Source organism: Myotis myotis, unplaced genomic scaffold (assembly GCF_014108235.1).
Source record: "Myotis myotis isolate mMyoMyo1 unplaced genomic scaffold, mMyoMyo1.p scaffold_m19_p_17, whole genome shotgun sequence".
In the NCBI taxonomy this organism is placed as follows: Eukaryota; Metazoa; Chordata; class Mammalia; order Chiroptera; family Vespertilionidae; genus Myotis; species Myotis myotis.
Genome location: NW_023416321.1, coordinates 43,757,088 through 43,784,732, shown reverse-complemented (window position 1 = coordinate 43,784,732; position 27,645 = coordinate 43,757,088). Strand labels below are relative to the sequence as shown.

The 27,645-nt window shown below is 47.7% G+C and overlaps 1 protein-coding gene across 1 annotated transcript in view; it reads right to left on the bottom strand.

Annotated features, from left to right (window-relative positions):
* The window catches only part of DNAH9 (dynein axonemal heavy chain 9), a 351,242-nt gene that overhangs the window by 63,878 nt on the left and 259,719 nt on the right, over positions 1–27,645 (bottom strand). The window contains exons 51-58 of the mRNA XM_036342089.1: positions 24,979–25,098; positions 22,229–22,417; positions 19,616–19,851; positions 13,943–14,065; positions 12,800–13,004; positions 10,475–10,639; positions 4,775–4,915; positions 999–1,169 (exon numbers count right to left, since the gene is read on the bottom strand). Of these exons, the coding sequence (XP_036197982.1) occupies positions 999–1,169; positions 4,775–4,915; positions 10,475–10,639; positions 12,800–13,004; positions 13,943–14,065; positions 19,616–19,851; positions 22,229–22,417; positions 24,979–25,098 (1,350 nt within the window). The remainder of the gene's footprint in view (positions 1–998; positions 1,170–4,774; positions 4,916–10,474; positions 10,640–12,799; positions 13,005–13,942; positions 14,066–19,615; positions 19,852–22,228; positions 22,418–24,978; positions 25,099–27,645) is intronic.

Genomic DNA, 27,645 nt, shown 5'->3' with positions numbered 1-27,645 from the left:
AGGGACAAGCCACACGAGCTCCCCCATGAATTCAGTCCTTGAAACGCACAGTCAGCACAGAAGTGACCCTCGAAGATCTGGCTTTTAGAACTGGAAGAGGCCTCAAGATCATTGGATTGGGACTCTTAATTCACATGCGGAAAAAATTCCCAATGCTAACTGAGTACAAGCAAATACGTTTTCATTTTTTTTTTTTTCATGTTAAGAAGTAATAAAAGACAAAGGTTTCTTATTAACACCGGTGGTCCCTCGTGCTCCCAGACCCTGGAAAACCACGGTCCTAAAGGACACTTTTAAGGTCAAGGTTGCTATAACTATAGACAGACATTTGCAATTTCTTATTCCAGGGGAATGGTGGGAGATTAAACTTAAACCCTACAAGTAAATAATTACTGAGGAATACTCTAGACCAGCGGTTCTCAACCTGTGGGTCGCAACCCCTTTGGGGGTCGAACGACCCTTTCACAGGCGTCGCCTAAGATCATCGAAAAACACTTATATAATTCCATATTGTTTTTGTGATTAATCACTATGATTTAATTATGTTCAATTTGTAACAATGAAATTGGGGGTCACCACAACGTGAGGAAATGTATTAAAGGGTCGTGGCATTAGGAAGGTTGAGAACCACTGCTCTAGACAGTTCTTGGTGCATCTCAAGAAGTGTCTAGTCATTGCTGTGGCACCCGCTTCCTCTCTGGCACCGGTTTGGGTTGATGGGGAGTGGCTGCTGAGGACTCTGGGGAGCAGGACCTCAGGTCACGCAGGACCAGCGAGGAAAAGGACAGCAACTGATGAGCGGACAATGATGCAGCAGCAGGCAGGCCCCCAATGGGACCTTCCGGTCTGACCCCTCTGCTTGGAGCTCAGAGTCCTCACATGTTATGGGGAACGAATGTTAAAGGAAGAAAGTTTTTTGTTTTGTCTTGTTTTTACATTTGCTGATTGGGAACTAGAAAATGACTTGTTTTCTGGAAACTTCCTCAGTTCACTCTTACCTGAAAGGTGAGCTGGGCAAGGTAAGTCAGCTTATCACACTCGAAGAGCCCGCGGGTGGTGTACTGGAACACGGAGAAGGTGATGCTGTCCATCAGGCTGGCCACGCGCTGCGGGAGACTCTCGTGGGGCGCGGCCTTCTCCACCGCCCTCTGGAAGACGCTGCTGAAGGCCTGGGGGCGGGAGGCGGGGGGTGGGGGGGTGGGGATAGGGGTTACACAGCTGTCAGTTCCACTCCAGTCTGACCTGTGAAGAACATCATCACTCCCGAGCCACAGAACTACTTTCCTAGCACCTCCTGCCAAGGAACAGCAGCAACAAGAACACTCTGTCTTTGTTTGCTGTTTGCTTCGTTTGCTCATATGAATTCTCATGTGGTCTCAAAGTGGGCAAAGCTCTGAGGCACGCAGAGAAGAGCCTAAGTTTTGATCAGGGAAAAATAAATGTCCAGTGGCCCAAAGAATTAAATCCAGTAAGTTTTGTTGTGTAACTACCTGATAAAAAGTTGATACAGTCAACAATAACCAGCTGGGATTAATTATTCCACCCACTGGATTATAAAATTCTTGAGGGTAGAACCAATGTTTTGTACAACTTTGTTGTCCAAAAGAGACCCTTGTACATAACGGGCACTCAGAATGTTTTTAATTAGATGTTATATAATAGACTGAGTCATTTAAAAAATCAAAACATCATTGGGTCCCTCCCATTGTTGGCTGGGCAGATTTCTTTCCCTATTCTTGTTTTGTTGCTTTAAGAAGAAAAACCTCTTCGGGCTTTTAACACCAGGCGTCTGAAACCCAGTGGAGAACATGTAAGATTTGTGCCTCAGTATCTCCTCATCCGCCAAATGGGGGCGGGGGTGTGCGCATGCCTCTCCCTCCTCCATAGTTCCATGTGTCTCTTGTTGGAGACATCCTTGCAGCTTTTCTCCACTTGGCTTTGATGATCCTGGCGAGGGCTTCTGAGCTCACTGTGATGCCCGCCCTCACGTGGCAGGCTCCAGGCTCCAGGCTGCAGTGCGGGCTGGCTGGAAGCTGGCGATGCTCCCCAGCAGCATTGGGGGGGAGGGGCTTCTCAGTTCATGGAGACCAAGGGCATCCTTTCCCGCCAGCGGTCACTACGGCTTTCCCCTAAAACTCCACATGACAGTGATCAGTCAAGAGTCTCCAGTTACCACGTTTCCGCAACGTGATTCACAATTCAGGTTAAAGATCTAAAGACATTTTGAAAACCTGGGCACATGGAGCTTGTTCTTTGCGCTGGACTGACTCCAGCCCTTGTCCTTCCCGTCCTGGAAAGCCCCCTCCTCTTCCTCTTACCGCCGGCGCTTGGACAGCTCTGGCGCCGGGCCTGACTGCTTCCTCCAGGCGTCTCTCCTGCCCACAGATCTTATTTCGGCTCTAATGCCCTTGTTGCTCCTTTAGGGCCCTTAGATATCTTTTTCCTTTCCCTGTATACCAGATGGAGAGCACACTGAGGTGGGGGCAGGCCTTACCAACTGGCTTATCTTTCCAGAATCCAGCCCAGCTCTTCACATCAAACAGACACTGAAAAGATCTGTTAAAGGAATGACTGAGGCCTGCCAATACCCTGAAGAGCTGAGGCAAAGTAGGGGGGCTGCCCTGGCCCCAGGGTGAACACAGACTTCAGGGGCAGGCGTGTAAGACAAACAGGTGGGGGTAGGGACGTGGCAACAGGGGGGGCGGCATGCCTGTCTAGGGAGCAGCCCCCCCAGCTTCAGCGAATTTATGCTACGTGGAACATGAACTCAGTACTGCCAAACCTTCCAGACTTTCAGGAGAAGCCAAAGTTAGGACTTGTATGAAATACCCTTCTTTTAAAATCTTTGTCACCAATGAAAGTATTTGAAAAGCTCTCTGAGGACCAAGGAAAACAGATCAACAGTTTGGGTCTCCAGTGTGTTCTACCTGCTTCTGCCTGTTTCTTACCCTTCCATCTGCTGAGAAGTGCTATTCCTCTAGCTGCGCCTCCCCCCCCCCCAACACCCCCCCCCCCCCCCCCCGCCCTTCATGCACACAACAGAGGGAGCGGGGCCTTCCCTCATCTGCGTCTGCATCTGCAGGAAACCTTAGTGAGGTCTCTTCCCAGGGGGAACACCCTGGCCCCTGCGAGTGCGTCCCATTAACCCTCTCCTAGCCTTTGGCTGAGTTTTAAAGAAAGGTTACTTTAACATCAAGTGCCACCTCACCCATGTTATAAACCTCCGAGTTCCTACTAAACCTGGCTTTTGAAGTTTTTGCAAGTCTATGAGCACACTGGCCTCACCGTGGTCTTCCGACTGTGAGAAGGCCTCTCCTTTCTCTGCCGGGACAGGAACTGTGAGATCCAGCCGCAGGCAGATGCCGAGCATGGAAATGCCGGTGGCTACTTTCCTTCAAATCACACAAGGCTTCTAAGTTATTGTTGTTCCAATATTTTTGAAGACACTTATTTCTGCTCCTTATTAGAAAGTGTTAAGCCTGCTTTCAGTGATCGAGCTGGTTTATGAACTGTTTTTGACGATTCTGCAGCACAATATGGGACCCCAAATCCCACCCTCTTATAAATAGAGCTTCCAATGACGAGACCACACTGGGGTGTGGGTGCTGACAACAACTTGCAGTGGATCCTGCACACACGTTTTCATGGCTCCAGGGATTTCTTCCTTCCAGGCAGTCACTGAGCTCGGCAAGTGCGCCTGGAACTGGGAGGTGATCCCGTGGTTACTCGGCTTAGCTTGCTGACTTTCAGACAGCCTTTAAGTATTTTATAATCTTTCATATGTTTTGACCTGAATATAAGGCTAAGCATTGAATTTCTTTTAAAGGCATAACATACTGCAAACACAGTTCAGCTCATCTGCAGCCTCTGAGTGAGGGAAAGGCGTGGGAAATGGTGACATGCCATTTCCCATTAAACGGGCCCAGGTGCTAGCGGCCCGCTGATTTCTCAGCTGCACACCCATCCTCACACCTTGGTCTCCATAGTGCCACTGGGCTTCACAGAATGACCTGTGTGCCCTGAGTGTGTGTCTGTGTGTATAAACCCTTCCCCCTGTGTGGGGGTGAGCGGGGGGCATGTGTGTGCATGTGCGTGTCCTCTGTTTGTTGGGTCAAATCGAATAAAGTTGTTCAGAAATGCTCTACCACCAGGTAATGCCTCTTCAATTGTTGAATTTTGGTGAATGTCCTAGCGGAGAAATCTACAATTTCAGGGATGCATTTAAAATTTATGTGTCTTTATTTTTCATGAGTAAGATAAATTTAGTCACCGCTTATAATTTGATAACACCTTTGGTTTTAGAAATAATTCAAAACCCATAAAATGGTAGCTTTGGGATATGAAGGTAATAAGAAAAGTAATTTGAAGTTGGTCTATTATCATTGCCTGCTTTGGTGTTAATGGATGTGCATGACACACATTCTAGTTTAAGCTCTTTGGGGGCGGAGATTACTTCTAACATGTCTCGGTAGCCTCTCCCACACGTTCTGCGAGTGAGTGGCTGCCATGTCATGTGTGATTGCTGAGTGAGCGAGGCCGGGACTTGGTGCGGTTCTGCCTCGGTTCCAGCCGAATCACCAATGAGCTGTGAAGGCCCCAGCTAAAGAGACGAGGATGTAATACAGTGTGCAGGCACTGCAGCTGCTCCCCTGGGTTTGATCTTAGAGACCTGCCACAGCTAATGAAAGCTCATGGTAAGCTGTCATGGGGAATGGCACCGGCCATACTGTGCTGCTTTGGTACGATTATGTGAAAAACTCCAGGTGCGAGTCACCTGGAGAGAAAACTGGTACATGGGGTGGATCCTGCTGAGGTCGTGCATGATGAAGTAGAGCAGAGAGGCGCGGGCGGCCACGGGTCGATAGTGCTCGCGGGCCTCATTGATTTTCACTTCGGTCACCTTGGCCTCCTGGACCTGTTAGAAAAAGAAACGGTGGTCCATTGTTCAAGCCAACCAGGGCTTCCTGCGAATCAGCTTGTGTGAGTCACAGTCTGTGTGTGCGGTGGGACAGACTGCGATCGGGAGAGTGGCCGAGGGTTGGAAAGCTGCCGTGGTGTTCCTTAACGGAGCTTAGAGTAACCATCTTTCAGGGGGTGAGTGTCAGCCCTGGCGGCTCGGCAATGTGGGCCGTGCAAGCCTCGCGTACCATTTCTTAAATATATGTCCAATATAAATAACAAAAACTTCTATAAAAAAGTCACAGCCAGTGTGGAAGTAGTTGGTTGAACTAATGTAAAAACAGCAACAGAAAATGGGAGAGGATGATCAAAGTGTTCTAAAACCTTTACATTATTTTTGGGGAGGCTAGATATATTGCTTAATTTTAGACTTTGTTAAATTAATATATCTGTTGTCAAATCACATAAATAATGAAATATTTTTATATATAAATGAAATAATGAGTAACTTTAAAATCAGCAAAGGATAAAAGAGGAGGATAAAGAAAAAGGAAGAAAGGAGAAAAAATAAACAAAAAGCCTGGTTAATAGAAAACACAGATTAAGATAGTAGAAATATTTAACTATATCTGTAACGTTAATAAATGTAAATTGGTTACATTCAGTAGTAAAAAGACAAAAAATTCTCAGAAGGGTGTGGAAGTGACCAGAAATCACATAATTGATCACATTGGTGTTATCACAGATTCATACTCTTAAGCTCACCTGGGTCCTTAATGCTGCCCATTATTCTGTGTGTCTTTAGTCAACTTTCATTTTTTGCAACAACTATTGTAAACCTTCACTCTTCTCCCCAAGTCCTCTACCTCACCACCGTTCCCTCTCTGAGCAGAGTACATGGGAGTGGCAAAAGGAGAAGTGAGTATAGACAACTCTTTAAAGTAGCCAAACTATGAAATGGTAAAGAGAGAAAGGATTGTAACTTAAAGAGTACATGGATCCTTCAAGACTTTCCCTTCTAGTCCATTAATGTTCTGTCCCTCTACCCCAGCGGCCCATAGGGACCCACGAACTATTTCTAGATTCACATTTGCCCTGTATCTCCTATCACATTGTAACTAACTATCGCTCTAAAGATAAGCTCTTGCACAGTGACAGATGAGTACTAGAGCTGGTGGGGTGATCATAGTGTAAGGCATCAAATGTTGAGTCACTATAATATACACATGAAACTAATGTAAATAATGTAAGATTATATACCAATTACACTCAAATAAAAAATAAAGCTTTTATTGGTGACCCAAATTATATTTCTCTTGCCTTTCTTATGTACCGACTGTATTAATTATTCCTTGCCATTCCCATTAATTCAACTTTTCTTGGTGACTGCTCCTTTTCCTTAAAATCCATGCATCCTCCCAACCCCAGCTAAGATCTTAGCATGCTCAGTCTCTCCCATGTCAGGGGGGAATGCTTTGAAGGATCCATTTACTCTTTAAGTTACAACCCTTTCTTTACCACTTCATAGTTTGGCTACTTTAAAAGTTGTCTATGCTCATTTCTCCTTTCTCAACTCCCATTTACTCTCATTCTAATGCAGGCTTCTGCTTCTACTGCCTCACTGAAACCATTCTCCCCAAATTCATTGATAACTCCTTTTTGCAAAATTCAGTGGGCACATCTCAGCCATTATTCAACACCGTTGGACATCCCTTCCTCTTGAAATGCTTCTTTTCATGATACCTTATTACCTGCTTTTCCCCCCATCTCTCGACTCCATTCTATCCTTCACATCTTTACTTCTCTTAAACTGTATCAGTATTCCTCAACGCTCTACTCCTAGTCTTATTGCATTACTGGTGTCCTGGGTTCTTGTGATCTCCCAGGATAGAAGTCAAAAGAGATCACCAGAAACTGATACAACCCTGGTGCATTGCCAGGAACCAAACTCAGGTCTTCAACATGTCAGGCAAAAATCTTACCATGGAACCATCCTGAGTTCTTGGGAGCTCCCGAGATAGAAATCAAGAGAGTTCACCATAAGAACAGTACTCAGGGGAAAAACGGTGTACTAAGGGAAACAACATTTAAAGGGAAAAGAGAAATGCTGCTCCCCGAACAAAAGCCAGGGAATAGTTTTAAAGAAGTTGGGGCTGGAAGGATGATGTCTAACCGTGATGTCTAAGTATGGAGAGGTGGGACTCTGGTGCCTGTGTGGTAGAACTACATGCTTCTTCATGCATCACATGTCTCATTAGCAGGTTAATTCTCCATTCAGGGATTTTTTTTTTAGCATTTAAACGAGGGAGGGTCACCAAAGGGCAGTCTTTCTTGCTAGCGCACATGTGTGAGTGAAGGGAACACAATTTAAGCTCACGGGAGTAAATCTTGCAGGCAGAAATGACCTTCAGTCTAGCTGCTAATTGGCTGCAAGGAGAGGGTAAGCTATACGAGGAGATTAATGAGTTTTTGACTGGTACCTGCTGGGCTCCGGGAGTGGCCTGCCTATCTCACTTGCACACACATCTCTTAGGTGACTTTATTCACTTCTAAAATTTCAATGATCAACTACCTGCTGATTATTTTCAGCACTCTATCACCAACCCAAGATCATATGCTCCAAAACCCATGGGACAATCCCATGTAAATGGCTCAAAGGCATTGCAAACTCAACACAACACAAACTAAAACCATCATCTCTTCTCATTCCCAAATCCACTTCTAATCTCTCTTTTATTTTCAGTTATAGGCATCAGTACCTTTCTAGATGTTTATTCTTGGAACCTGAGTAATTTCCTTGACTACACCTTTATCTATATACAAAAGGGGCAAAAGTAGGTTTATAGTTGACAGTGTGCAAAACAGTTTATTTTTGTATTACTTATTACTTATTGTATTATTTCCCATATGAACAACTGTAAAGCTACTTATGTCCACCTGTGTGTAATCATATCCAATGAATTGGCAAGTTTTTCAATTCTACCTCTGAATTTGCACATAGCTCTTGAATTTGCCCACTTCTTTGCACCACAACTGCCAACCTTAGCTCAGGACACCATCACCTCTAATCGGAATCACTGTGCCCTCCACTACTTTCTCTGCCTCCTCATTCCCAAGCTCTCCTCCAGACTGTATCTGGAGTGATCTTTCTAAAACACAGCTCTGACTATGTTACTCTCTTGTCTAAAAAGGAAAACAAAAAACTCTTTTATGATCCCCAATTCTCATTCAAGCCCAAACTTCTTAGCATGGTCTACAAAGTCTATTGCAATGGAAACAGCCTACATTTCCTGCCTCATCTCCAGTGACTACTTCCATCTCCTCTACTGTCCCTCGAATCCCTTACATGACAGAGAAATGTCCCTCTCCTCTGGTTGAGCTGAGTGCTTTCCCTGTATGTTCATGGCCTCCTGTACTTCCGCTCCCACAGCCCTCACCACCGCTTTGCAGTTGCCTGTTTGTCTTTCTCCTTCAGAGGACCAGGTCCCGGAAGCCTGCGATTTTGGCAAGTTCATTGTTGTACCCCCAACTTTTGTCATGGAATTTGGAATAGAACAGCCTCTAAGTAAGTATTTATTGGATGAATGGATGAGAAGAGAAAGAAGACAAACAAGAAATGAAACAGCAAGAGAAAAAAAGATTCTATAAATGCCTGGTACACAGCAGGCACTCAATAAATGTTCATTGACTTTAAAGAGGAGGATAAAGAAGGAATGAGCTCTAGCCAGTTTGGCTCAGTGGATAGAGTGTCGGCCTGTGGACTGAATGGTCCTGGGTTCAATTCCAGTCAAGGGCGCATGCAGGGCTCCGATCCCCAGTAGGGGGCGTGCAGGAGGCAGCCAATCAATGATTCTCTCTCATCACTGATGTTTCTATTTCTCTCTCCCTTCTCCCTTCTCTGAAATCAATAAAAATATATTAAAAAAAGAGTCATTCTTCCATCTCTCTGAAAATTAATAAAAAGAAAATAAATAAAAGAAAAGAAAGAAGGAATGAGGCAGAAGGAAGAGATATTAACATGGTTAATTCCACCTCTGACCTACTCCCTCAAAGTGGGTTGGAAAGTGTCCTCTCATCTCTTCTGCCCCAGGCAGTGGAACTTCTGCTGTAAGTACTGTGTACACTTTGCATGCCCCTCTCTACATTTACGGAGGCCATAGTGAACCACGCGCAAAACCTGGTGGTCACACCAGAGTCACAGAGACAAGTGAGGCTGGACCTTCCTCCCTTCAGTCTCTCACTCAAACCTCAGCTGTCTGTTATCCCAGGATGGCATGAGCTGGTTTGTCTGCCCTGCCCATGCTTGCTCTCCTTCTTTGCTTTTTTTTTTTAAGATTAAAAATATTGATTTTTAGAGAGAGAGGGAGAGGAAGAGAGAGAATGATTGATGTGAGAGCGAAACATGTGTCAGCTACCTTCTGCACAGCCCCTATGAGGGCTCAAACCCACATCCCAGGCACATACCCTAACCAGGAATTGAACCAGCATCCTTTTGGAGCATGGGACTACCCCCAACCAGCCACATGGGCCAGGGCATTCTTCATTTTTCCTACCTTGTTTCTACCTGGAACAGAGTCTTTATATTTGGAGAAATCCCAATAATCTGACAATAAGTGTATACCCTCAAAGGTGTATTGTTCCTGGACACTGTTACAGACACACTTAACCAACTCAGACCAGTATTGTTTTTTTTTTTTAATATTCACCCGAGGATATTTTTTCATTGATTTTTAGAGAGAGTGGACAAGAGAAGGAAAGACAGAAATATCGATGAAAAACACATCGATTAGTTGCCTCCTGCATGTGCCCAGGGCCCTGGCTGGGGAGGAACCTGCCACCGAGGTACATGCCCTTGACCAGAATCGAACCCAGGACCCTTTGGTCCACTGAGCCAAACCGGCTAGGGCTCAGACCAGAATCTTAAATACTCTTCTGATTCAAGAGCAGAGCTGAAAATGAGGGAAGAACTGTGTAGGTTCGCAGCCTGCTGGGAATGGGCGGGGGAGTTTGGCCCTCGGAAGTCATGTCTGCTAGTCCCCCACAAGGGAAAATAAAAGCCTCCCAAATGTTGTGAAAGAAGGGGAGAAAGCTGTACCCCAAGTTGTTTGCAGGGTGGTACAGCTTTTGAGAGCTGAGCTTCCTGGGAAGCCAGTGACGTTCTCTCATTAAAGTCAGACATGTGAGATTTTTGCAGGCTGGGGTTTCCTCCAGGTGCGATCATGCCTGAACCAGCCAAGTCTTACAGCAGTGTGATCCCTTACCTTCCGGCAATTCTACAAGCTCACCGAGGAGTTAAGTTTGAGCTCCCAGGCCCTGCACAGACTACTGCACAGGCTTAACTGCTCATCACACATTTGTGGAGGTGACTTGTCAAAAGCAATTCCCAGGAGGTGGGAACTCCACAATACAGAACGTGAGCCAGTCATTTCAGGAATCCTGTCGTTTGATTTTCTAGGAGAAACTTGGGAAGACAGGAAAGCCATCTGTTAGTCTGGCTTCTTTTACCTAAAAGTTGAATGCAGGGTCTGGGAGGGGGGCATTTGCTCCCCAGCTCAGGCTGCCAGGGTAGTTTCACCTTTTCCTCGACTTCCGCCGCAGTCTGCTTGGTGACCTCCAGGTTCTCCACCAAGGCCGTGTCTCCCAGGAAGTTCCCAGAGGCCGAGGAGAGGCGAGACAGCAGGCTGTCTTCCAGTGTTTTCAGGGTGATTTTGAAGCCATTCTGCTGTTTCGTGAGATCCGACTGCAAATATCAAGTGAGGGGGAGTCACATATAGAAGCTGAGGGCATCCTACTCTCGGGATAGATCTGAAAAAGTAAACATTTATGGGGCCAGGGTCCCTTCTCTTAGAGATGCAAACTGAAGGCAAAATAGCAGAATGATTGAGACCATAAGCAGATGAGATGAGCAACTCAGCTGAATCCCAACTGCACCACTGCCTAGTCATGTGACCTGAGGCTAATGACCCCTGTAGACCTTTAGGAACCGGGGCTGGGTTAGTCCCAGTCCCTACGCCTGGGAGTGCTGTGCAATGCTGCGCACAATGCCAACAGTCTGTTCACGAAACAGAACCTATTTTTGTGAATAGTTAGAAGGTAGGGTCAAGTGTTAGCTCTCCAGAGGGTCCTCTCTATCACCACTTTACTGCTCCCAGAAAATAGGTCTCCTATGGATACTTTTTTTGGAAAAAAAGTCAACAGAAACTGTCTTACACAATTTAGACAGGATCATTGCAGGAGCTCGCCTCAAGGCTGCTGGGGGTTGCTGGTGTCCAAGCAGATCTCACCTCATCTTCCCTCTCGGATTGTTAGGTTCCTATCCTACAGCTCTGGACACTCTCTTTCAGGTGGGGCCATAACCTCAGGCAGCTGCGGCTTCTCTGCCCGCGCACAGCTGGGGTAATTGCTTTTGGATCCATGATAGAACAATCTTCCTGTTGGAGGCTCGAGCCATGGCCACCCTGCTCACCTTCTGCTTCTTACAAAACACATTCCTCAATCCCAGTTTACAACCAGGATTTGCTGTTCTCTGCAGGGAATGCTCTGTGCCAGGGTCTTTAAAATTAATGAGGGCCCAGCTGGCGTAGCTCAGTGGTTGGACCAGGTGGTCACGGTTCGATTCCCCATCAGGGCACATGCCCGGATTGCAGGTTTGATCCCCAGTGTGGGGTGTGCAGGAGGCAGCTGATCAATGATTCTCTCTCATCATTGAGGTTTCTCTCTCTCTCCTTCCTCTCTGAAATCAATAAAAATATATTTTATTTTATTTATTTATTTTTATTTTTATTTTTTTTAATAAAAATATATTTTAAATAATTAGGAATTAGCTCAGATGCCACCCCCTCATGGAACCTTTTTCTGACTTCCCCAGTTTAAATTAGTCCAGGGCTCTCTAAGATTCTCATCACCACCTGACATGGCATATACTTTTTGTTTACATTCTTATTTTCTGTGTCCCTCCACTAGACCGTAAGCCTGTGAGGGCAGGGACATGGTGTTGCTTTTGACCTGCTGAACCTGAGCGCCTGTGCTCTTGCCTGCTTTGGAGTTGGGCTCTGTGGGTGTGTGCTCAGTAAAGGCATGCTCGCAGGACGTGGACGCCGGGTGCCTCGGCGTCAATCTCACATACACTGTCATTTTGGACGTGCATTTATAGTCTAATCTGGCCTAGAGAGTGCAAAACAGGGATGTTACTTGCTGTGGACTGAATTGTGTCCTTAATAAATCATGTTGAAGCCCTTCCCCTCATATTGGAAATGGGCCTTTAAGGGGTTGAATAAGGTTCAATGAGGTTGATAGGGTGGGGCTCTGGTCTGATGGGAGTGGTGTCCTTATAAACAGAGACACCAGCGAGGTTCTCTCTCTGCACACAAGGAGGAGGCCTGGGAGTGCACAGTGACATGGTGGCCATCTCCAAGCCAGGAAGGAAGGTCTCTCCGGACACCAAACATGTGGTCCCCTATCTTGGACTTACAGCTTCCAGGACTGTGAGAAAATAAATGTATGTGTTTTATTACAGAAGCTTGAGCTAAGACACTATCCTATGGTGGATGAGCCACCTGTTTTTAATGCCCTTGCAAAATTGAACCCTGCTTAGTTGTGACACAGGCATGAGAACATGTGTGACAGGAGGCCTTCATGGCTGGCCATGCAAGTTCATAGCCCTCCAAGGCCCTGTGATGAGTGTCTGTGTCTGCCTCGGTTCTTCAGCTCACTCTAGCCTCTGTCTCCCCTCCCTGGTGTTCCAGGTGGCTAGAAGTGTTGGCGCTCCTCAGTCTAGCAGAGCCCTGGCTGCTCAGCTCCAGAGAAAATAGCCCACATACTTCCCCCAGGGAGGGGGGCCCTGCAGGATCTAGTGACAGCGCGTTGTCTGCCTCCCTTTCTCGGCAGATCCTGGACGCACCTTCAGCTGCTCCAGGTCTGGCCTCTCCATGCTGACCACAGCGGCCAGCAGCTGGTCCTCCAGGCCATCCCTGGTCACAGTGAAGTTGATGAGGGTGGCCTGAGCCTGCAGCTCCGGCTGGTAGTGAGGATTGGCCAGCTTGGTGTGAAGTATGAGCCGGAACTTGGGATTGTATTCACACTCTTTGTCTCCGATTTTAATGAACCTGGAACGGAAAGGCTCGGGTAAAGGTGGGTGCCTTCCTGTGAGATTCCCTCAGAGACAGAATTCTAGATTTGTTTGAAGATCATAGCAAAGAATATTGCCATATTCAGGTAGATTCCCTCGCATGGCTAGTGTGAGTCCTGGGATCCTTGTTTCCCTAACGTGGGAAACAGGGATGGAGGGTGATAGACTTTCCCCACGGCCACCATGTTTGATTCTGCATCATGCAAAAATGTGGGGAGAGCCAGCGACACATTACGGAACGTCTCCAGCAGATGGCAGTAAAGTGTTTGCAGGAAGGGGCACCTTTTTAGTTTGCACAAAGGTACCTTACAGGCTGGCAATAGGGCTTACTTATGTCTATGGCTGACGGAGAATGACGTGCATGGAGAAAAATGGTTAATTAACTTAACGAGCACATCCCGAGGACATGTAAAGGCGACTTTCGTCTTGGACACTGGGTGAGGCATCATGATAATCACCCTTCCCTCTCCCAGGAGCCGGCTGCCCTTCTCTTTCCTCCTGCTTCTGCCACACGCTAATTAGCTATCAGCACTCAGAGCAACCGGGGCTCATCACAGTGACAAAGAGGTGAGTTCTCAGAACTCGGAGGCCTGGCTTGGGTAAAATGCTCAGCCTTAAAGTCAGCCTGCTTTTTGGCCACTTTCCTTCTAAAGTTCCTCCAAAATAGTGCACTATGGCTATTTAGAAGGAAGCCAAGGAGGACATTGATGGATGGAAGCAAAGTTACTCTAGAAACTTTCTCTAGGATGTGAGGCAGCTGATCACTCCTCTGCTGGAGGAAAGAGGAGTGTGCATGCTGTGGGAGACACGCCACACAAGCTGGGGAGAGCGTGTTCTAAGGAGAGCAGCGCTGCCCACCGTCCTACCCGGCTGTGAGCCAGCTCTCAAAGGATGGGCAACCCAGCTGAGTCTCACCGTCCTTTTTTAATGACTTCTCTCCCGAGCAGTGGTCCCAGAACAGGATCAATGGACTCCTCCAGGTTTTCAATCAGCACCACGTCGCCAGCTTCCAGGGCTTGCTCTATGGTTTGGAGGTAGCTGGGGAGAAAGTCAGTAGTAGAATGAGCCTGTGGCCAGATACAGATTCAGAGGAAATTCAACAAGACAGTGGAGGCTCTGAAGCTCAGGGATGAACTTGGAAGCAACCTACCTGGGATGATTTCTGTGGCCACATTTTTTTCTTATATAGTTTTAGAAATAGGGGACAATTTCAAAATAAAAATGTGAAAATTAACTATAACTTTCCCACCTTTCATTTAAATTTGGTGTCACTACATGTTTTGATATCATATATTTTCAAGTTTATTATCACTATTTCTATTTATTTTATATTAGATACATAATTACTTATATTTGCATTTATATTTATTATTAGAGTTATAAAGCATATTTGTTTTATAACCCGGTTTTGTACATGAAATGCATTGTAAACATTTTCCCACATCATTAAATATTCGTCTATAGCAATTTTTATATAATTGGCCCTGGCTGGTGTGGCTTGGTTGGTTGGGTGTTATCCTGTGCACTGAAAGGTTTGATTCCAGGTCAGGGCACATGCCTGGGTTGTGGGCTCGATCCCCATTAGGGGGCATGCAGATGCAGACAATCAATGATTCTCATCATTGATGTTTCTTTTTTTTTTTTAAGTATATTTTATTGATTTTTCACAGAAAGGAAGGGAGAGGGATAGAGAGTTAGAAACATCGACTGGGGATGTGCCCGCAACCAAGGTACATGCCCTTGGCCGGAATCGAACCTGGGACCCTTCAGCCTGCAGGGCGACGCTCTATCCACTGAGCCGAACCGGTCAGGGCTCATCATTGATGTTTCTATCTTTCTCTCCCTCTTCCTTCTCTCTGGAACCAATACAAATATATTTAAAAAATCAATAAAAATATTTTAAAAACATTATAGTGAAGAAGAAGAGGAGGGACTCATATAAGCTAATACTGAAATATTTTATATGACTTAAACAATACAGATATGTAGAAAAAAGTCTAAAAGGATATCATATACCAAAAAGTTAGCAATCTTTTTCTGTGAATAATGAATTACAGGATTTTATTTTTTGTCTTTGTGATTTTTTTTGTACAACCTTTTTTCTTTTACTGCAAATATATATATATATATATATATATATAATGAGAAATATCATAATAAATGTTACTAAATATAAAACTAAATAATTAAAGGCTGGTATATTATTATATGAGTAGAAAGGAATAAAGATCCATTTAATAAGAAAATTTAACATAGAGTAAAATGTCACCTCTAATTAAATGGGGGAAAGGATGGAGAATCTTGTAAATGGTATTGGAAAATGGCTAACCACTTCAAAAATAAAAATTAGATCTATACTTTATATAATCCCCTAAAATACATTTCAGATGCTTGGATTTCAGTGTAAAAAAACCATTAAAAAACTAAAAATTCAAGGTGAATATTTACATAATTTATGCACAGAAAAAAACTTTTCTAAGCTTGATCAATGGAAGAAATGAGTGCAAATCTGAACAAACTGTAGTATGTTCCAGCCCACTCCTCTGATGAAGGGAGACTATACTAAATAGTCTCAACACATCTACACTAATAAAAGACAAAGATGCTAATTGAACGTACCTTCGCTATGACCAAGCCACGCCCACCAGCCAATCAGAGCGACTATATGCAAATTAACCCAACCAAGATGGCGGCTGGCAGCCACGAAGCAAGCAGGAGGCTTGGTTGCCCCGGTGATGGAGGAAGCCAAGCTTCCCACCTGCCCTGGCCGGCTGTGGCCTCCGAAAAAGGCAACAAAGTTTCAATTAAAGAAGCTAAATAAATCCCAGATACCTGCTTCCAGCCAGCCTCCACTGGGAGCTTGGGTGGCTGGGGGCCGTGGCCAGCATGCAAACAGCCATCAGCCCCTCATCCAGGCTGGCCAGGCACCCCAGCAGAGACCCCCACCCTGAAGGGGGTGTGGCCAGTCTAAAAATGGCCCTCAGCCCCTCACCCAGCCTGGCCAGGCACCCCAGCAGAGACCCCCAGCCTGAAAGGGGTGTGGCCAGTCTGAAAATGGCCCTTAGCCCCTCACCCAGGCTGGCCAGGCACCCCAGCAGGAACCCCATCCTGATCCGGGACACCTTTCAGGGCAAACCAGCCAGGCCCCACCCATGTACCAGGCCTCTATCCTATATAATAAAAGGGTAATATGCAAATTGACCCTAACAGCAGAGCGACTGGGAATCACTGGTCACTATGACACACACTGACCACCAGGGGGCAGACGCTCAATGCAGGAGCTGCCCCTGGTGGTCAGTGTGCTCCCACAGGGGGAGCTCTGCTTAGCCACAAGCCAGGCTGATGGCTGCCAGTACAGCGGTGGTGGCGGGAGCCTCTCCCACCTCCTCAGCAGTGCTAAGGATGTCCGACTGCAGCTAGACCTGCTCCCCGCTGGCAAGTGGACATCCCCCGGGGGCTCCTGGGCTGCCAGAGGGATGTCTGACTACCAGTTTAGGCCCAACCCCCCGGGGAGTGGGCCTAAGCCAGCAGGTGGACATACCCCGAAGGGTCCCAGACTGTGAGAGGGCACAGGCCGGGCTGAGGGCCCCCCCCCCCCAAGTGCACAAATTTTTGTGCACCGGGCCTTTAGTATTATATATAATAAAATATTTGCATTCAAATACTAGATACCAAACCTAGAAAACCATCTAACAGAAGAGTAATTAATGGACATGAACAGAATTATTTGAACAGGTGTTTACCGAGGGCTTCCTATGTGTCAAGCACTGTTTTTGGTATTAGGGCAATAGGAATGAGCAAAAAGAACAAACTTTTTTCCTCCCTAAAATGCAGTTATTGGTTAGTTAGAAAAGAATACTTTAATTAAATGTCTCATGTCATTTCTCACTAAAGTTTGCTCTATAAGAGAGAGTCCATTCTGTATGCAATATTCGCTTTAACTATTTTTGCAACATTGCATGTTTGCTTTAAACAACCGTGGGTGAGCTGGACCTCTGGACAAGCATGTTTGGGACAAGTGGTCAGAGCAGCAAACCTCACTTTGGAAGCCATGTGTTTGAGTAAATAAACCTTGGATCTCTAAGTGAGATCACCTTGGTTCAAACACTGCCTCCATCGATTTAAAAATATTTAAATCAATTTTTAATTGTGGTAAAATATACATGAAATCTACCATCTTCACCATTTTTAAGTGTGAAGTTCGGTGGCATTGAGAACATTCCCACTGTTGTGTTACCATCACCACCATTCCTCTCCAGAACTCTCTTCGTCCTGCAAAACTGAAACCTTGTACCCCCTTAAACAATGACTCCTCATCTCCCCTGCCCCTCCTCTGGGGGACCAATTCTGCCCCTGTGAACCTGACCACTCTAAGTACCTCATATAAGTGGAATTACGCAGTATTTGTCCTTCTGTGGCTGGCTTATTTCACTTAACAGGATGTCCTTAAGGATGTTAAGATTCATCCATGTTGTAGCATGTATCAGAATTTCATCCCTTTTCAAGGCAGAATAATATTCCATCGTATGTACATACTACATTTTGTTTCTCCATTTATCTGTTGATGGACAGGTGGATTGCTTCCTCCTTTTGACTCTTGTAAATAATGCTGTTATGACTGTGGGGGAACCAATCTCCATTGCTTTTAAAGCTGTGTACTTTTGGGGAAATCACTTCTGTGAAACTCAATTTCCTCAAATGTGAATGGTGCCAATAACACTAACCTTATATGTGTTGTGGATTAAAAAAGCATCTATAATAATAAAAGTGTAATATGCTAATTAGACCGGACCTCCTTCTGGACAACCTTCTGAAAGAAGCCAAGGCTGCGAGGGAAGCCCAGGTCCCGGGTGCCTGAGGGAAACCAGTGCCGGCAGCCTGGGGAAGGAAGGTCTACTCTCGCACGAATTTCGTGCATCGGGCCCCTGGTTTGAAATAAAACTTGTACCATCAAGAATTGCCGGGAGCCGGTCCATCCTTGCTGTTTCCAGGGACCTGGCATATATGGCATACTGTTCTTAATATGTTTGCTCACCTTCTTGGCACTATGTGTTTTAACCAAGGTCACCTCTCTGAGAAAGGTTGTTTCCCCAGGTAGGGATTTTCCCCTGAAGTTAGGGAGGGAATAAAACCCCTTAACTAAGTGCCAGGCGGGTAATTAATCACTTTAACTACGAACAATCATGCTTAAGCTACATAATCTTTACTCCCTGGAATGGAGATAAGAAACGCCCTAACCTTTGGAATAGAGATTGATAGGATTGGAATCAACTGGTATAAATACAGATGTAACAAGACAACAGGACACAGAACCTAGACACAGAACCTACACAGAACCTAGAGACAGAAGAACTTCACTGGAGAGAACATAGCAAAAGATCCTGGACAGAAACTGGAAACAGAACCTAGAGACAGAACCTAGCGAGAGAACATGGCAAAAGATCCTGGACAGAAACTGGCTACAGAACCTAGAGACAGAACCTGGCTACAGAACCTGGATAGAACATGGCAAGAGAACCTGACTAGTACCTGGTGACTGAACCTGGCTGGAGAACCTGGACAGAACCTGGCTGGAGAACCTGGCTGGAGAACCTAGCGAGAGAACATGGACACAGAACCTGGCTGGAGATCCTAACCAGACTTCGCTGGAGATCCTGAACAGAACTTGGCTGGAGATCCTGGCTAGAGATCCTGGCTAGGCTGCTGATCAACTGAACGCTGTCTCCGTGTCATTCCTTCTTCGCCGACTCCGTCCACACCTTTGGGGATCCCTGGACCTGCTGGGGTTGGACCCCAGCAAAGAATGGCACATGTCAACCACCTAATACATGGCCCGGGCCCTGTCCCTCTCCCTCATTGCCCTACTCTATTTCTCTCAGGTATCCTAGGGCACCGAATAAGAATTGAATATTGAAAATACAGGGCTAAGTTGTAACAGGGCTCATGTAGCAATGGGGTGAGAGATGCTGAGGCCCGGGCCTGTGCAGTGTGGTGTGTACTGGACGGACATTCTCTCTGGTATTCACATCCCTTCTTGTAGTAGTAACTCCCGTCTTGTAGGTCCAAAGCCGTATGGCAGGCACAAAGGGCTCTGAAGTTTCCCTGGCTGCTATGCATCCAATCGCAAATGTCCTGTTGCTCCTCAGGAGAAAGAGGGTTTAGGTTTGTTCACTGTGGCTCAGGGGCAGAGGCGGGAGGACGGGGGAGGAGAGGCCTAAGGTGGTCAGGTTTTGGCTCAAGGTGAGGAAGACTTTGTAAAACACAGATTCCGACAGTGAAACATGATGCCTGGGGAGTCAGGGAGTGTTCAAGCGGAGATGCAAGGGTGGAGGCCAGGGATAGTGGAGCCAGGGCTCCTGAGTGGGTTGAGAGGCTGACACGAGCGATCTCTAATGAGACAGAAAACCAGAGACTCAGTACCCAAGCATCTTGCATTGAGATGTGTCCTGAAGTGGGAGGAGGAACATGGGAGACCAGGAGGGACCAGGAGAGTAGAAAGAATCCACCGGGGCTTAAGGTCCGCTCATAACACTTTGGTTTGCTCTGCACAACTGGCAAAAGTGGGACCTTTTGTGCCAGGCCACTTACCCCTTCCGACCGATCTGGGTGACCCGGAGGTCTTCTCCGTATTTGTTCTTGACCCATTTGATGCCTTGCAGCTGAGGGTCAACCAGGAGCGGCCAGCGCTCACAGGTGACGAGGATGGTGGCGTTCTCCACGGACATGCGGTCCGCAGGGAGGCCCTGGTTCTGCCATGCAGCCACGTCGGCATCATCCGTCAGCATCCTCAGGGGGTCCAGGCCGGGGGTGACCGGGATGGGGACCTGAGGATGAAGAAGCGCCCCTACACTCAGAATGGCAGCATGCCTTCTCGGCTGGGGTGGAGGCACAGTGGTTCCCTAAAATGATGAGTTAGTTCCTTGAAAGTGCTTTCCTGGATGTGTAATTATTTCTGGCAGCAGGATTTTTGAAGTCCTGATAGTATTTTTTATGTTGACTGTTGAAAACAGCAGACATTCAGCCTGTGTGACCCTTGCCCTTCAGTTTATTCACCTAAATCAGATTTCTACCATAAATCATTTGTATCTGAATCAATAGCCTCTTAGGTGCCCTTACCCGTGTTAACATACTGCATGTGTGTGCTAACATACTGCATGTCTGTGCTTCTCGTGCGTGTTTCACAAGCCAGGCTCCACGCCTACTGAGCTTTCTCTGTCTGTGCAGCCAACACTGACCGCTCTCTGCTCTCACTCCCTCACCCCTTGCCGACAGAGGCCCAGTGTACTGAGAACCGGAGTTGCTGATCTGGCTCCCAGCCTAGGACACCCACACCCAGGGCTGACCGTGTGACTCTGCAAACTCCCTGCTGGTGCCCCTGGGAGACTGGTGCACCTCCAGGCCTGAGCGTGCCCCGCGCAAGCAGTTTCCCTGCGGCCCGTGTGAGCCCTGCCTTTCTGTCTCTGTTGACCTCTCTCTGCTTGTGTACTTCTTGTGTAAGTAATATGTTCCATTGGGGACGTATAGCTTTTTTAAAAAATGGAAGTAATCATCCCAGTGCTGTGCAACCATCAGCTCTGGTTCTGAAACACTTTCATCGCCCCAAAAGGAAGCCCCATACCCATTATTAATCACGTCCCATGCTCTCCTACCCCCAGCTCTTAGCAACCACTCTTCCGCTTCCTGTCTCGATGGGTTTCCTTAGTCTGGATATTTCACTTAAAATGCATCATACACTATGTGATATTTTGTGTCTGGCTACCTTCATTTAGCAGCATGTTTTCGAGGTTCACACACACATGCCCTTTGAACCCCTCCGTCTCTCTCTTCTCTGCAGTCTGTGTTCCCTCTTACCTCGGGAAAACCTTTGCAAACCATTGCCCGCTCCTTTAATCACCTGCTAAGTTTGCGAGTGGCCAGTGCTGTGCCATCAAACAGCTTCTGAAGGGACCTGCCCCTGGAGGTCTTACCCCGGATCGGAAATGGCTCCGTGGAAGCGGCTTCCTTTGTAACCTGTGCTTTCTAGCTTATGCACTGAAAGCTATTGCTGCGTGAAGGAATCCGCAGATCTCACCCGACTGCTGACAGTGTCCGGGGCACGAAAATGCGTACAAACCCCAAACAACCAGAAAAATCCTCGCGAAGCTGCCACCATCTTCCTTTGCTCAGCTACGATCGCCCTTTTAACAACTTCCTTTTCTACAAGTGCCCAAGTAAATAAATAGCGTTATTTTTGTTTGTTTCCTAGAGCTGTAACAGTTTTTAGAGCACTATTCGACAAATTATCAGGTAAGATTTCCTAAGCTGATGCATGAAACCAATCCTCCCTCACTAGACAACGTGGGTTCTGTGTTCACAGGCGACACCTACAGGTGAGCTCTGGAATGCAGCCCCTCTCGTGGGCCCGCACCTTCGCGCTGAGTCCAGCCCCCCGGACTGGGAGCTGCCTGCTGCACGTGGGCAGGAAGGGCTTAGCTGTCCCGCGAGGCCGGAGGGCACGCGGACTGCTCCGTGGCTATGTGGGTGGAGGGATGTGGACGTCTCAGGTCACATCAGGTGTTATTTGGTCTAAGGCTCCAACACAACCCTGAGCCGCTTCAGCCAGGAACCAGCATTCCCTCTGCACCATGTCAGTGCAGAGGAGGAGCTGGGGGGAATCCACCCCTCACACCAAGAGGCCGCTGCGTGCACATGGCAGGAGAGGATAAAGCCGGTGCACACGGGGCACAGATGGTGCAGCCCGGGGCCGGGAACAAGGCGCAGTGCAGAAGCTGGGGAGGGGCTGGTCCCTGCAGCCCGGAGACATGTGGCTCAAGAGCAGAGAGATCGGAAGGAACACAGGTGGCGCTGGTGCCCCTCAGGGCTGATCGTTCTGAAGGGCCGGGGGCGCAGCCTGCTGGGCAGGGGACCAGAGTTCCCACGGAGGGCGGAGGGCTGGAGGGCCCCGTTGGGAGAGAGCTGCTGTCCTTAGGATACCCCCAGCTGACCCGCCCAGAGGGCCATGGGTGGGGATGCAGGGCACTGTGGGGACACATGGTGCATATGTATGTCTCCCTCCTGGATCCCAGCCATCATGGCGGGTGCTCAGGTGGGGGTGGGAGAAGGTCTGCAAGCGGGCACTAGACTAGAAGGTTTGGGTGATTGCCATGTGAATGCATTGGTGCCAGGGCTGCTGTGGGCAGTGGGGATTCTGGCCGCACGTACTTGCAGCTGGCTCAGGTAGGGTCTCCAGGTCCCGTCCATGAGGCTCTGCCGGTATTTCTTTGTAAAGAAACCGAGGTAGGAAATGAAGGCCGTGATGAGCAAAATGTCTCCACACAGCGTGCTTTCCTGCTGCTTGAAGTTCTGCACAGCTTCTGCCCACCGCACATTTTCAGAAGCGAGTCCTCCCACCTACGGTTTCAAAGGCCAGAGAGAAGAGAAGGCTTGTCACAGAGCCGCGGGCGCAGTCCCGCAGCTCACAGCGCACGCTTCCCCGAGGAACGCCCAGAGCATTGTTGCCGTGGCCCTTCTGACCCTGAGGGTTTGCAGCAAGCATCTCAGCAAACAAGCCCCTGTCTGTGCTGTGTGCTGTGTGCTGTGAGCTGTGAGCTGTGTGGGCTGTGGATCGATGGCAGGCCTTGAATGCAGCCTTCCAGGTCTGCCCTTCATAGGTACGAGGATGAACACCACCCTCCTCACAGGCTGCTGAAAAGCTTGCACATGACCAGGCGTGCTAATCCCTCAGCACAGTGCCTAGTCCGCAAAATATATTAGAAAATTATTCACCTCTCCTGTCTCTTCTCCAAATGCTGGGATATGAAAATAAGTAAAATTAATTTCATGTGCTATAAATAATTCACAGTGGGCAGGGAGAGAGGCATGGTAATTAGACACAGAGCTGGAAGGAGTGATGGGCGTGCACAAAGGAGCGAGACTGCGGAGCAGGTCCTGACTCTGCCCGGCCTGCTTTGGGGTGGTGGGCTGTCTGGGGCACCCCTGGGGAGCAGAGGCACCCTTTCTACAGAGAACTGCTTGGTGCAGGGTACAGCTTGGCTTCTGTGTTTAGACGCATCTATTTTTTCTTCCTGGGGAGATGGCATCATAGGATGCCAGGCTGGGGGAGATCGCAGGGTGTGCCAGCCGAACCATTCCCGAGGCCATGCTTAGATGACACAGTGAAGAGACCAGGAAGGTGGCGATCGCAGGACCTCTGGGCTGGTGGAGGCAGGGCAGCACCAGAGCCCACACACTGACACACTGCCCCCCCCACAGGCCCAGCTCAGAAAATGCTCCAGCGGCCAAGAAGGCTGCGCAGGTTCTGGAAACCGGGCAGAAGCCGGGCCGCAAGGAGGCGACGCCTGTCCCACACGCCTGCACAGGAGCTGTCGCTGACCCGCTGCTCAGCTGGGTCGGTCTGCTTACAGCCGAGCGGCAGTGGGCTCAGCCATAGACTGCAGACACGTGCTTGTGTGCAGCCTCTCTCCACTGATTCTTGTGTTCCTTTCTCCCCACACTAGGGAGCTGGCTTTGCTGTGTAAATAGACTGGCTGCAGTCCAGTGAAAAGCCCTTTATTGGTGAGGAAGGTGCTGCAAAGGCTTGGGAATGCAGGGAAGTCACATCGGGTGGACCCTGCTCTGCGGTTCTTAGCTGACATGTGATGGGACTATGAGCCGTAGGCATTTTAAAAGGCCATGAGTTCCTCGGCCCGCCTCTCTTCAGGAGTTAGGCCTGCGCCCTCCTGAGCCGTGGCTGCTGTGAGCAGTGGGACCCGTGGAGGGGCCTGTGCTGGCCTCTGCCCAGGCCTGGGGGACGGGACCCCTGCTTCCTGCTCCCGAGCACTTGCTCCCGGAGCCTTGAGGAACCGTGTGATGTCAGGCTGGGGAGGCCTGAGGCTACATGGAGACACATGTGAATGAAGGAAGTCGCTGAATACCCTCCAGACCAGCGTGGCCACCGGCTCAATAACACACGTGGCCCCCGTTGGCACCTGCAGCAGAATGGCCTGCTGGCTGAATCTGCCCAAGTTCCCGACCCACAAACTCGGAAGATTTAACGAAGTGGTTATTTTATTAAATCTCTAAATTTTAGAGTAATTTGATATACAGGCACCATAGTACAAGCACTGTGCTCTGACCCTCTGATTAATTTTTTTCCAGGAAGGCTAGAGCCCGTGTGTGTGTGAGGTATGTATGTGTGCGTGATACATGTGTATGTGTGATGCATGTGTGCGATATATATGTGTGGCACGTGATACATGTGTGTATGCATGTGATGCATATGTATGATGTGTGTGAGATATGTGTGTGTGGTATGTGTGATACATGTGTATGTTTGTATATGATGCATGTGTGAGATGTGTGTGTGGTGTGTGATACATGTGTATGTGTGTGATGCATGTGTGTAAGATATGTGTATGTGATGTGTGAGTATGCGTGAGATGTGTGTGTATGTGTGATATATGTGTGACATGCGTGGTGCATGATGCATGTGTGTGATGCGTGTGATGTGGATGGTGTGTGTGTCAGTGTGTGTGATGTGCATACAGATAAGGCCATGTTCAGAAATGCTCAGGGTAAAAAAGTCTCATTCTTTTCTGCTTCTGCCTCAGTTCCCTGTCCTCACCCCTCATTATTGAACAGGACACAGGTAAGAGCTTCAGAGCCTGTCTATCAAATGCTGGCTTTGCTCTCTAACGCTCCCTCTGGTCGATACACACATATGTAAGCATCGCATGTCTCGCCTGGGCTGCCTGAAGGAGCCAGTGTTCCATTCTCCAACCATCTCTGCAGGGAAACGTTGACCAGCCGGGGGTGTGCATTCACACCCTTCTCAGGATGCAGCCCCCGCATTCCAGCACATTTTAATATTCCCTCCAAGCCCACGCAGCGCGCACTGGCTCATCCATTCCCACCTCCTCGGGCTTGACAGCTCCGCTAATGTAATTAAAGCTCCGCGCTGAGCTCGCACTCACCAGGCGATTTGCAAGGGAGATGGTGCCCACGGTCGCTTCGGCTTCTTGCTGACATTTGAGTTTGTCTGCTGTGGCTCTCTCAAACTTGGCTGTGAGCTTGGCCAGGTTTTCATCCAGGTGCTGTTCAGGAAGGAACACAGGTGTGTCAGTGATCCTGGGCCCATCTCCTCAGTGCTTGAGACAGGATCCCTGAGCAGGCTTCTTTAAGGAAGTCCCCTGGGGGCAGGGCAGGAAAGGAAGGCAAATTAGGGTGCTCTCAGGCAGGTTCCTGGCAAGACTTCAGCCAGATCCCAGAGGGAGAAGGTCGGAAGGGCGTCCAGCGCAGTCTTGACCCAAGTGAGAAGCTGAGATTTCCTACACCAGCTCCCCAGTCATTGGTCCAGGGCCGGGAGGGCTGATGGACACGGAGGAGGCACGTTCGTTCTCTTTCTCCTTGTGTCCTGGAAAATAGGCTCTCATGGCTGCCAGAAAGCTGCAGGGGCTGCCCTTAGAAGCAAAAGCTCCCTGAAGCCTGGAGGCCTGCAAATGGTCAGAAAGACCCCAGGAGGCCTGGGCAGACCACACTCCGTGCCTGCTGCAGCGGGGCTGTGCGTGGGGCGGCCTGTCTACACCCTTCAGCGGTTCTCAACCTGTGGGTCATGACCCCTTTGGCAGTCGAACGACCCTTTCACAGGGGTCGCCTAAATACATCCTGCATATCAGATATTTACATTACTATTCATAACAGTAGCAACGAAAATAATTTTATGGTTGGGGGTCACCACAACATGAGGAATGGTATTAAAGGGTCACGGCATTAGGAAGGTTGAGAACCACTGCCTAAGTCCTCCCCCTTGCTGTAGGGTCCTAGGAGCATCAGATGAACTGTTACTTAACCTCATCTATTCTCTTACATGACTCCAAAGTATGGGGACATTAAAAAAATACACAGTTTCAATTTTTTCTAAATGTACTAAGAATTTAGAATTGAAGCTCTTAGATATTGTTGCCCCCAGCATACATATCAGCATACACGAAGACACACGGACAGATACCTCCAAATGCATCCGAGTCTGTTCAGTAACCCGGGTTCAGGCTGCCCTGTTGGTCATTACCAAGTTACAAGAGAAATAAATTAGGGCCAAGCAGTTTGAAAAGCAGGTGGTGAGGCATCCAATTAATGGTGGCAGACTGGCCACACTCATTTAATTCTTCTTCTTCCTGAGACTTTTCTAAAATGATGGTGAAGCAATTAAAAAAGTCACAAGCCCATAACAGCAAGCGAATGTGAAGGGCCATTGGAGGGTGAAGGATTCCAATAGCTTTATGCAGACCACACTGACAGGGGCTGGAAACTGCTTGAGCAGGGCAGAGAAACGGCAACCTTGAACTGAGCCTCCGTTCACCCAGGGGGAGGCTGATCAGCCCTGCAGAGCCCCATGCACGCTGGGCACTTGGCAATGTCAGGTGTGATCAAGGGTGATGCTGAAAAGAGGAGGAGAGGGGGCGAGGGGAGGATGGGAGCGGCCTGGAAGAGGTTAATGAGGAAAAAAGGAGGACCCACATGATACTTTCAACAATAAAGAGAAAAAAAGAATGTAAGAGGATAAATTGGAAGCCTATTAACTCCCCACTCGATATCGCTATTTGCATGCTCAGTATGCAGTGCCACCAGGCATGTATGTCACCAGGCAGGAGAGTTGACAGCGGCAGGGAAAAGACAACACACTCTGGTAGTTCGGATGCGTCCAGCATAGCTCATGGGATCTGGAGAGCAAGCTCTGTCTGTCCACCGCTCCGCCCTTGTCTGTACAGCTACAATCAGCTCTTGCTCATGACTCTTGCAAAAGAAAGAACAAGAAGATATTTGATGAAGGCCTAGATTAAGTCACACAAGAATTAAAAACATGACCTTGGAACACGAAGATAAGTTCCAAGCATAAAAACAGCAACAAAGCATAGAATCTGTCACAATTAGCATCTCAGAGAGATTCAGGTTGTCTCATCCATAAAACTAGAAAAGGATGCTAGTTAAAGGAACAGAGAACTCAACAATGTTGTGGAAATTATGATTGTTAATGTAAAAAAATAACAAATTCAAGGGAAGTTTTAAAAGATAAATTTGAGGAAATCTAGAAAGTATAAGAAAACATGAAGTATAGAAAGATCAGAGAAAATAGGGCCCCATCAGAAGGTCTAACATTCAATAAATATGTGTTCAGCAAGATAAAATGAAAAAGGAAACAGGAGGGAGATTAACCAAGAAGTAATACAGAATAATTTGTTTTAGAACTGAAGAAAAGTCTCTACATCATAAAAAGGGGATGGTAGCTAAGCATGTCAACGTACAGTTTCAGACACCAAGAATAAAGAACAATTTGAAAGACTTCCAGAAAGAGAGAAACGTAGTGCATTGATAAGTCTGTTCATCAGATTTCTCACCAGATGAGGATAAAGTATTCAGTGTTCTAAGCAGAAAAAACTAGCAACTCAGAATTCAATACTCAGCAAAATTGTCAGCTCAGTTTAAAAATAAAGACAATCCCAGACTAGAGCAATTCAGAAAATTGACTTCTTACCTCACATTTCTAAGAAAGTTACTTTTAAAAGAGCTGTCACAAAACAAGAGAAGAAATTAAGAAAGGAGAAGGCATGGGGTCTAGGAGCCTTTGGAACCAACCCAAGAAA